This window comes from Xenopus laevis, chromosome 6S (assembly GCF_017654675.1).
Source record: "Xenopus laevis strain J_2021 chromosome 6S, Xenopus_laevis_v10.1, whole genome shotgun sequence".
Taxonomy (NCBI): Eukaryota; Metazoa; Chordata; class Amphibia; order Anura; family Pipidae; genus Xenopus; species Xenopus laevis.
In genome coordinates, this window is record NC_054382.1 from 56,228,443 (window position 1) to 56,239,666 (window position 11,224).

Below are 11,224 nucleotides of genomic sequence, written 5' to 3' on the forward strand. Positions count from 1 at the left end.
CTAGTTTTTTAAAATCGTTCTTGAGGACTTCACCACCTCCTTTAACTTTTTCATTGGTACCTATCTGTACCAAGACTGTTGGGTCTTCCCCAGCCCCTCCCAATAATCTGTCCACTCGTTCCACCACATGCCGAACCCTAGCACTAGACAAGCAGCAGACTGTTCAGCATGTAGGGGCCTACGACAGATTACCCTATCCACCTTTCTAATAATTGAATCCCCTATAACCATAACCTGCCTTTTCTTCCTTGCACTCCCCCCACCACCCATATTAGAGCCACTGCCCCCCAGGGTGCTCGGAGAGTCCGTCTGCTCCATACACGCCAGTTCAGAGTTTTCCTCTCCAGCATCTTCAGCCAAAATAGCGAATTTTGCTGTTTTGGACAAGCTGTGGACCAGCCCCCCTACCCTTCTGTCCCCTACGTCCCCTCCTGACTGTCACAAACCTTCCTCCCTCATTAGCCTCCACTGCCCCTTCTCCTCCCCCCACTCATCAGTATCAGTTTTTTAGTGTCAGTCAAGCGTATTTGGTCCTAGGTGCTCTGTTCCCTGCGAATGTTGGTCTTTTGATTCCGGCTACCTGCTTCTGTCCTCTGTGTGACTTTCTGTTTCTGAACCCAGCTTGTTCCCGACCTTGAGTTTGCCTCATGATTCTGCTTCTGTTATCTGGTTCTGACCCGGCCTGTCTGACTACTTCCAGCTCCTTTCTTACCAGCTCCTTCCCAGAGTATACACCCTTGCCTGTCTCTGTGGGAGTACTGGATTCTCATGCGGTAAGTCCTGATGGCACCAAGTAGCTGAAGTCCAGGTCCAAAGCTGTTATAGGCAGAAGAGCAATCCTAGACTCCAGTCATTCCCTTGGGGTTTGCCATATGTGACAGGGATTGAAGTTTATCAGAGCACAAGTCACATGACTGAGGGCAGCTGGGAAACTATTTACAGCGCAGAATTTTGCTGGAGCAGCACTATTAACCAATGCGTTTTGAAAAAAACATGAAAACATGTTTTCCCTTTAAGAATAGATATCATTCTTGTGAAATCACGAACCTTTCAAAATACAGTAAAACTTAATTTTTTATGTTATCAGGGGACCAGAAAAATCGTGTAAAATCCCAGAAAATGTAAATGAACTGTGCATAATATATATGTGTGGGACCAACAGAAAATAAAAAGTGGGACAACTTAAAACAGGTTTCACTGTATTCAAAATATATAATAGGTCTAGGAACCTGGTCTGATCACACTTCAATATCTCTTACCATCAAGGGAAAATGCTAATTTAACAACCCAACTACCACTGTGTTTAAGCAACAAATGGTCTAACAAAGAACCAAAATAAAATTGAAATGCTCGTTAAAGTAAACTTCTGACAAATGGGAATGTTTACCAACAAGATAATAATACATATAACATGAGGTCATTCAATCTTTGATGCACTCACAAAATCACCATCAAAGAACACCTTGTCAGCATAGCAGCTTATAGGACAAAAATCTAAAATCAGTGCGCAAATTAATGTCCAATTTCCCTAAATGTATAGCTGCTATATATGCATCAATATTGGCTCACAGATAGTGATGGGTGACTTTGTCCCATTCTGATTCGCCATGTATTTCACGGAAAATTCACGAAACAGTTCAAAAATTTGAGAAACCCTGATTTTGACGCCGGCGACAGTTCTCCAGCATCAAAATGGGCACCAGCGTCAAAGTTGACGCTCGCCCTTAAAGTCAACGGGTGTCTGATAATCAGTGCCCATTGAAGAAAAAAAGCAGGAAATTCGCCACGATTTTGCGCCAGGAGAGTAAATTCGCCCATCACTACTCACAAACTCAAAGATATAGTGCCTGATTTAAAGGTAAACTATATAAACAGGAACCCAAGATCTCTCCTCAAGACCATAACCTTTTCAGTGTACCAGATATTGTAAGTTACCTTTGGAAAGGCGAGAATCCACAAACTCTCTGTACCAAATATTCAGGCTGACCTGCAACAGAAATTGGAGGAGAAGGAGAATTCCGTCGAACATCTGGCAGGCTTTAAAGGACATGTCAACCCCTCTAACATAAATTTTACCAGCGAAAAGCCTTTTAAAATGTTGTACATACCGACCACTGAAGTCCTTGACAATGAATCCGTGAAGCAGCAATGTTGTTCTACTCTTCCGTCACTCGCAGCCTCTCTCCCCCCTCCCTTAGGAATGCATGCTGAAATTTGGCTAGGCGCACATGCGCAGTTCAGCAAAAAAATTGAGCGCATGCGCACATTCTTGTGTTAAGTGTCGGCAAAATAATCAGAGTGACCTCTGAAGACACGCCTGTTTCTTCGTTGAGCCAATAGTTAAAATAGTCATTTATTGTTGCTATGTGCGCTCTATTCTGCCCTTTTTAACTCTCTGCTCCGCTGCTGCTAGCCCATATTTCATCTGACTGCAGCTAGTAGAGTAAGGGAGCAGAGAGATTAACCATTGGACTGCACAAATCAAAGTAAGTTATTTTTAAAAAAGCATATTTTACCCCATCAAATCCTTTTTGACTATTTTATTTTTGTACAGCTATATACGATTATTTCATTTATAATGAATTAGAGCCCTAATAAATTTTAAAATATTTTAAACTTTATATATATGTTTCCAATGTAATAAATACTTTTTGTTTGTTACATCAATTCTTTGTTTGTTTTTTATTTTTTAAATATTTAAACTTTGTCTTATTTCTTATATATTTGATTGTATATATACTTTATTCACAAATAAAAGGGGGAGGGTGGGGGATCAGATTTTTATGAATTTCACATATCTCTATTTTTTCAAAATTTTCAATTGTTTTTTTTTACGATTTAAGTTTCCTATATCTTCTGACTTTCCATCTGTTAATAAAAATATTTCCATAATATTATTTCATCAAATTTGTCACAGACATAGTAGTATATCTCCTTTGTGTAGTGGGATCAGCAAGTTTGACCCAGACGTAGTATCACTTCCTTTGTGTATTGTGATCAGTTAGCTTGGCTCCAGAGTGTCTGCCTTATCTATTATTTGTAATGTCTGATCTTACACCTTTTGTTCTCTGCAAAGTTTTTTTTTCTTCAAAAAATCTAAACTAATCTACAATAACAGTAATGTTCTTTGGCTAAGAGAATTGAACTGGTCTCTTTTACTTTTTTTACTTCTTATATGTATACAAATATATATTTATAATTTGATTTAGTACTGTATGTATGTATGTATGCATATATCATTTATAGCCTATACTTGGCCACTACGTTTTTGAACATTACACACTCTTCTTGGCCACTATGTTTTTGACCATTACACATGCTCCTTGGCCCCTTAGCCTATACTTGGCCACTTTTGCCACTATGTTTTTGACCATTACACACGCTCCTTGGCCCCTTAGCCTATACTTGGCCACTCTGGCCGCTAAGTTTTTGAACATTACACACTCTTCTTGGCCCCTTAGCCTATACTTGGCCGCTTTGTCCGCTATGTTTTTGACCATTACACACGCTCCTTGGCCCCTTAGCCTATACTTGGTCACTTTGGCCGCTATGTTTTTGACCATTACACACGCTCCTTGGCCCCTTAGCCTCTTAGCCTATACTTGGCCGCTATGTTTTTGACCATTACACACGCTCCTTGGCCCCTTAGCCTATACTTGGCCACTTTGACCGCTATGTTTTTGACCATAACACACGCTCCTTGGCCCCTTAGCCTATACTTGGCCGCTTTGGCTGCTATGTTTTTGACCATTACACACGCTCCTTGGCCCCTTAACCTATACTTGGCCACTTTGGCCACTATGTTTTTGACCATTACACACGCTCCTTGGCCCCTTAGCCTATACTTGGCCGCTTTGGCTGCTATGTTTTTGACCATTACACACGCTCCTTGGCCCCTTAGCCTATACTTGGCCGCTATGTTTTTGACCATTACACACTCTTCTTGGCCCCTTAGCCTATACTTGGCAGCTTTGGCCGATATGGTTTTGACCATTACACACGCTCCTTGGCCCCTTAGCCTATACTTGGCCACTTTTGCCGCTATGTTTTTGACCATTACACACGTTCCTTGGCCCCTTAGCCTATACTTAGCCGCTTTGGCCGCTATGTTTTTGACCATTACACACGCTCCTTGGCCCCTTAGCCTATACTTGGCCACTTTGGCCGCTATGTTTTTGACCATTACACACGCTCCTTGGCCCCTTAGCCTATACTTGGCCGCTATGTTTTTGACCATTACACACGCTCCTTGGCCCCTTAGCCTATACTTGGCCACTTTGACCGCTATGTTTTTGACCATTACACACGCTCCTTGGCCCCTTAGCCTATACTTGGCCGCTTTGGCTGCTATGTTTTTGACCATTACACACGCTCCTTGACCCCTTAGCCTATACTTGGCCGCTTTGGCTGCTATGTTTTTGACCATTACACAGGCTCCTTGGCCCCTTAGCCTATACTTGGCCGCTATGTTTTTGACCATTACACACTCTTCTTGGCCCCTTAGCCTATACTTGGCAGCTTTGGCCGATACGGTTTTGACCATTACACACACTTCTTGGCCCCTTAGCCTATACTTGGCAACTTTGGACGATATTTGTTTACCATTGAACTGGTTCTGTTCTCCCATACCATATACTTTAATTATATTTTTTTTTTTATTTTTTTATTATCAGAATGCCTAACTGTATAGTGAGAAGTTGCCCTCACAAAACTGGAGAGAAAGAAAAATCCGGATGTAAGTCTTCACTCTTTTCCGAAGCACATTGATTTAATCAAGAACTGGTTAGGACAGATGGGCCAATATGCTGATGTTGATTCAGTTGCAGAACGAATTTTCCAAGAAAAAAAAACTACAACCTATCGTATGTGTTCAAAACATTTCACTGAGGATTGCTTTATGAGAAGTGGAAATAAAAGAATCCTAAAACCAAATTCTATACCGACACAGTTCATACAACGCAAAGTAACTGCTGTGGTAACAGCAAAAGAATCAGCACCTACTATACCTCCTGGCAAAAGAAGAAGAGTCGATGAAGATGAAACAATACCAAGTACATCATCTACTGTAGTTCGAATTATATCCCGATCAGTGACAGTGGCAACTCAAACAGAAGTAAAATTTTTCCAAAACTTCGGCACATCAATCGACAGTACATATTTTTCAAAAGAAGTAGCAAGTGGACCAGACACTGTATTAATTACAAAAGAGATTGCTATCCAGACTGGAGATGATTCCGTCGAAGCTGAGCAATGGAGGATAGAGAAAGATCATTTATATCCAGTTGCATTTTCAACACCGATCAGACCTCCAGTTCATGCAATCACAGAAACACCTAATTCTCCTGATTCGGAAAAGTCAATAAGTCCTGGTGATTCCAATAATGGATGCCATCCATTATCTGATGAAGAAAGTGTCCAAAAAGCACCTTTGGATTCCACTTATGAACCATCTGAAAGCACAAGCATGCAAGAAAATGTCAGTGCAACTGGTGATGAATCAACTATTACTGAAAAAGTGGAAGCCATTCATATGAGGAAATTTTTAATATTTGAAGAACAGTTAGACAATTTACTTTATTTGTGTAAATGTCAACATTCAGGTACAACAACTTGTCACTCACCAATCATAGACATTACCAAAAAAATAGATGGTACTTTACTTGAAGTACACCTCACATGTCTAGATGGACACAAGTCGCTAATTTGGAAGTCACAACCATTGTCTGGCCAGATTTCACTAGGAAATGTTTCTGTCGCTAATGCTATAATTTTAACAGGATCATCATTCACTAAAATTAAAGAATTTTTTGCTCTACTTTCAATTCCATTTTTTTCAGCAACCACCTACTACAAATACCAAACTCAATATGTTTTCCCGGCTATAGAATTGGCATGGCAGAAAGAGCAGGAATCTTTATATAATGAGATCTCGGATGATGCAGTAGTGCTTGCTGGTGACGGACAGTTTGATAGTCCAGGCTATAGTGCAAAGTTCTGCACATATACGATGATGGACCTATTATCCAAAATTTTTTTAGATTTTACAGTTGATCAGGTGATCCCCAAAAAATCATCCGGTCAGATGGAAACATTAGCTTTTGAAACTTGTCTACGTGGAATTCTAAACAAGGGAATAGATGTGAAAATTGTCGCCACAGATCGTCATCCTGGTATACGAAACTTGATTTTAAAAGAATTCGAAAACATTGATCACCAATTTGATGTCTGGCATCTTTGTAAAAATATTGCCAAAAAATTGTCAGCTGCCAGTAAAAAGAAAAATGGAAGGGACATTGCATCATGGATTGGTGCAATAACCAATCATCTGTGGTGGTGCGCTCAAACATGCGACCAGAATGATGATATTTTAGTCGACAAATGGAAGTCTTTGTTATATCACATTGCCGACAAGCACTCTTTTCGTAGTCTAAAACACTTCAAAAAATGTCAACACAAAAAAATGTCTATCGCAGAAAGAAAAAATGGATCACTGCCACACACCCAGCCCATACTGTACTGGCTAAAATAATTTAACGATCCCAGACTGATCAAAGATATAAGGCATATAGAAAAATTTTGCCATACTGGGGACGTGGAAAATTTTCATAGCAAAGTATTGAAATACCGACCAAAAAGAATATCTTTCAGAATGGATTCCATGCATGCACGCACAATGCTTGCAATTTTGTCGCACAACAAAAATGTTGGAAGAGCACAGGCAACAATCAAAGATCCTAAAAAAAGTCTCCTCAACATTGGACAAAAAAGATTTAAAATTGTGTACCTGAAACAGAAGAAAGACTGGGTGGCGAAACCAATTTATGACAAAGTCTCTGATGATCATTTATTTGAAATAATGTCTGACTCTGCCAAGATTGTGGAAGGGGTGCTGGTCCATCGCTGGAAGTCACGAAGTTCGCAATACCCTGCAAATATTGCATCGGCAGAAAGGCCAGAGAAAAGTGCAGTAATCCAGAAACACTTGTCAAGATTTTGTTGACAAGTATTTTTAATATATCTTAAAAAATGTTGTATTTTACTTAAGTAAATAGAATTCTTAAATATCTAACTTGAATGTCTAACTCAAAAATAAAAAAAAGACTTTTTTTTAACATTAACAGTTTATTTAACCAAAAATTACATTATTTTTAATGTAATATCACAAAACTTTTTTAATTAAACATTTAACTAGAAAATAAAGGCAATAAAGATTTAAATATAAATAAATAAGTTAACATATATATTAAAGGATTGATACTACTCGAATATCATCTGTTCTGCGGCATAATCGCAAACCCGTAAGAAGCCAACATATTTCCCCTTTGGATCCGGGAATGCCAACCGTATTGCTCTCACTGCACATGAAGGTATTGGTTTCCGCACACCAGTGCCCAGATAGCCGTAGACCCATGCTGTGAAACATTTGTAGGACGCCTTGCGTAGGCGTCTTTAAAAAAAGGGGAAAAATTTTAATATCATGTAATACTTTGGTGAGCAGACAAGATATAAACATTTTACCTTAGATATTGTGCTTGTTTCGGTTGTTTTGTCAAATTAGATTCCAGCATCTTAAAGTTCAAATCCACCTGCTCTATGTTGGTAAAATGTGTCTCAAACTGTTGAGACTGTGTTATGCAATGGCTTCCTTCGGGAATTTTAACCTCTATTGCAGGCTCTTCTGTGCAACATACACACTCTAGTGCAGTTGGCATTGGAACGCAGTTTCCACATTTACACCATTTGGTGTTTCCAATTCTTTCCTGAGTGTTGAAAGTTTCGTTACTTTCGTTGCTGCTGTCATCGGTCCCTGGTGAACCTTGACCACTTGGTTCCGAAACAACTTGAACCGGAATTGTATCTTTTTTTTTCAGTCAATTCAGGATTGTACGGAAAGCTTTCTACTGTTTTTTTAACCTCTGGTCTCCTTCGCATTTTTAACAGAAGTTCTTGAAACTAAGGATATAGTAATATTTAGAATTAGAAAACAGTTTATAAAATTACGTAGAAAAAAAAAAATTACCTTTTAATCAGCGGCTCTGGAGGTTGAAGGAACAGCTTCTTCATCAGATGATTATTATTAAGTTCTTGTAATGTATTCTACAATACAGGGCCAACATTATGTGGACCGTCATTACAATATCTTTGTGTACCAATGTGCCACATCCACCTCAGCCACCAATTATAAAGAAAAAAATTCTGCCCATTCCACACCACAGTTAAAAATACCACACAGACATCAGCGCGAAATACTGTAAACAACGCCAAATGCAAGTTAACATTGATGGTCAGTGTCTAATTATAATTTAAATAACATTATTATGCCCGGTCCCCCATACAGTTTTATTTATGCTGCCCTACAGGAAACTTTCCCCACTTTAGGACTATAACTTTGGGTATATTCTTTGCTTCGGGTTTTTCTTCAACCTCAGGACTTCATATTTGCGTAAGTTGGGGACTTCAGAACAATCAGAAAATCTTCTATGCAATAATTAGATGCCTTACGTTAACACTTAAGAAATGAATTGTGCACTTAAAAATTTTTACATACACAGACACACAGACCGACACACACACTCATACACACACAGACACACTCATATACACACACACAGACCGACACACACACACTCATACACACACAAACGACACACACACACTCATACACACACACACAAACCGACACACATACACACAAACACACTCAGACACACTCAGACACACACTCATACACATACACACACTCATACACTCACACAGACACACACACATACATACACACACACAGACACACTCATACATACACACACAGACACACACATACACAAACGACAAACACACACAGACCGTCACACACACGCTCATACACACACACTCATACACACACATGAGTATGAACGCGAGCTCGCCCTTCGTAATGAACTTATCCGCCAGGAGAAGTTAGAGCAGTTAGCTGCAAGATTTGTCACACACGGACACACACACATACATACACACACACACAGACACACTCATACACAAACGACACACACACACAGACACACTCATACACACACACAGACACACTCATACACACACACACAGACACACACTCATACACACACACACATACGACACACAGACACACACATGAGTATGAACGCGTGAAAGTGTGAAAACCAGAGACTTGTAGCTCAGGTGATAATTGATATTTATAATTTACCCATTTCATTTTTTGCCCCTTTTCGGCAGAAATTTTCTCTATAGTGAAGGAATGATACGTCAGTTCATTCAGTTAGAGCAGTTAGCTGCAAGATTTGACACACACATACATACACACACACATACACACACACATACACACACACACTCATACACACACACTCATACACACACACAGACACACACTCATACACACACACACATACGACACACACACACAGACACACACATGAGTATGAACGCGAGCTCGCCCTTCATAATGAACTTATCCGCCAGGAGAAGTTAGAGCAGTTAGCTGCAAGATTTGACCGTAAAGCAGCCATGAGGGAAACGTGGCTAAGTGAAAACCAGAGACTTGTAGCTCAGGTGATAATTGATATTTATAATTTCTTCTACGTCCCTCCATGTCAGTACACATGGGCATTGCCCCTCCCAGACCTGGAGGTAGGACCTATAACATAGCCAATCAAAATGAATCATGACCTATAAGACCACATGACTTCCTCCTCACCACAGTTATTTTTTGTCCTACTGGACAGGGAGGTAGGATCTCCCTCCTCACTTTTTATTTTTTGTTGAATTTTGAGAGAAATCAAACACAGTTTTTGTTTTTCTTTTGTATTTTCTTTTTGTTTATTTATTTATTTTTTACCTCTGTGTAGACACAGAGGGATGATTCCCAGGTAATGGAGAAGATTTTACCTGATGCCTCAAGACGCATAATCTGTAAATTATCGCTTATTGGGAAGAAGTGCAGGTGTGGACATATCCATGGTCCTAGCCCTGTGCTAAAATAGCCCCCCTGCTATATGCCCAGCGAGGCACAAGATTCAATCTAGTGCTTTTTGGGAAGAGACACAGTTGTGGGCTTCCCACATTATTACCTGTGAGCCTTTTGTTTTTTCTTCTGCATTTTTATTTATTTATTTATTTTTGCTTATTTTTTACCTCTGTGTGGACACAGAGGGATGATTCCCAGGTAATGGAGAAGAATTTACCTGATGCCTCAAGACGCATAATCTGTAAATTAACGCTGATTGGGAAGAAGTGCAGGTGTGGGCATACCATGGTCCTAGCCCTGTGCTAAAACAGCCCCCCTGCTATATGCCCAGCGAGGCACAAGATTCAATCTAGTGCTTTTTTGGGAACAGACACAGGTGTGGGCTTCCACATTGTTACCTGTGAGATTTTTGGACTCCCCTTTTCTTTTGAGTTATGTGAGACTTTACAGAACTCTACAGAACTTCTGCAAAAGGGCCGTGGATATGCATATGGGCTAGTTATAACTGCCTGAAGCTGGTGAGTAAGATGCTTCATTATCTACTGTGTGTAGTGCACTGGGAAGTCTGCATGCTAATTAGGTAATTATGTCCCCAGCTGAGAGCTATTGGGGCTTTGGCTGGAGTTTCCATCCAGCTAATTAGCCACTCTGATAAGGTGCAGGTGTGCCTTCGCCCCGTTGCTATTGCTGTTTAATATTTTAAGCCTTGTATGGGTGAACCTGCATCCTTTATGCAGACACAGAAGTTATATTGGCTCATGTTACTAAGGCACCTCCAGGAAGGGCTAGAGGTTGCACTGATCAAGCAATATGGCACCTCCTTCTTATGAGTCTGCTCTTAACAAGCAGTGTTCCACCTGGATATTCCTGCTGACAAGCCTGAGCTATCTGGTAAGGTGCCTGTGTTCCCTTGACTTCTTGTATTATCTGAAGTCTTATGTTGTGAGCTGGCATCCTCTGTGCAAAATACAGTATTGGCTCTTGCTACACTTTAAGTACTGGCTGGTGAATCCCTCTGCCTAAGCAGTGTGGTACCTGAATCCAGAGATTTTGATTTCTCAGTATCCATTGTGTATTTGAAACATTAATTTCACTGGGAAGTCTGCATGTTAATATGCTTAATATGTCCCTCAGCTGAAAGCTATCAGGGCTTTGGCTGGAGTTTCCATCAAGCTAACTAGTCACTATCTGGTAAGGTGCAGGTGTTCCTTTGGCCCCTTTGCTATTGCTGTTTAATATTTTAAG

At 40.1% G+C, this 11,224-nt stretch overlaps 1 protein-coding gene across 1 annotated transcript; it reads left to right on the plus strand.

Annotated features, from left to right (window-relative positions):
- The first annotated feature begins 524 nt into the window (after positions 1-524).
- Positions 525-8,596, plus strand: LOC121395070. The gene is made up of 2 exons (XM_041567611.1): positions 525-2,486; positions 4,674-8,596. The coding sequence occupies exon 2, from the start codon at positions 4,793-4,795 to the stop codon at positions 6,527-6,529; it is 1,737 nt and encodes a 578-aa protein (XP_041423545.1). The 5' UTR covers positions 525-2,486; positions 4,674-4,792; the 3' UTR covers positions 6,530-8,596.
- Positions 8,597-11,224: the final 2,628 nt, after the last annotated feature.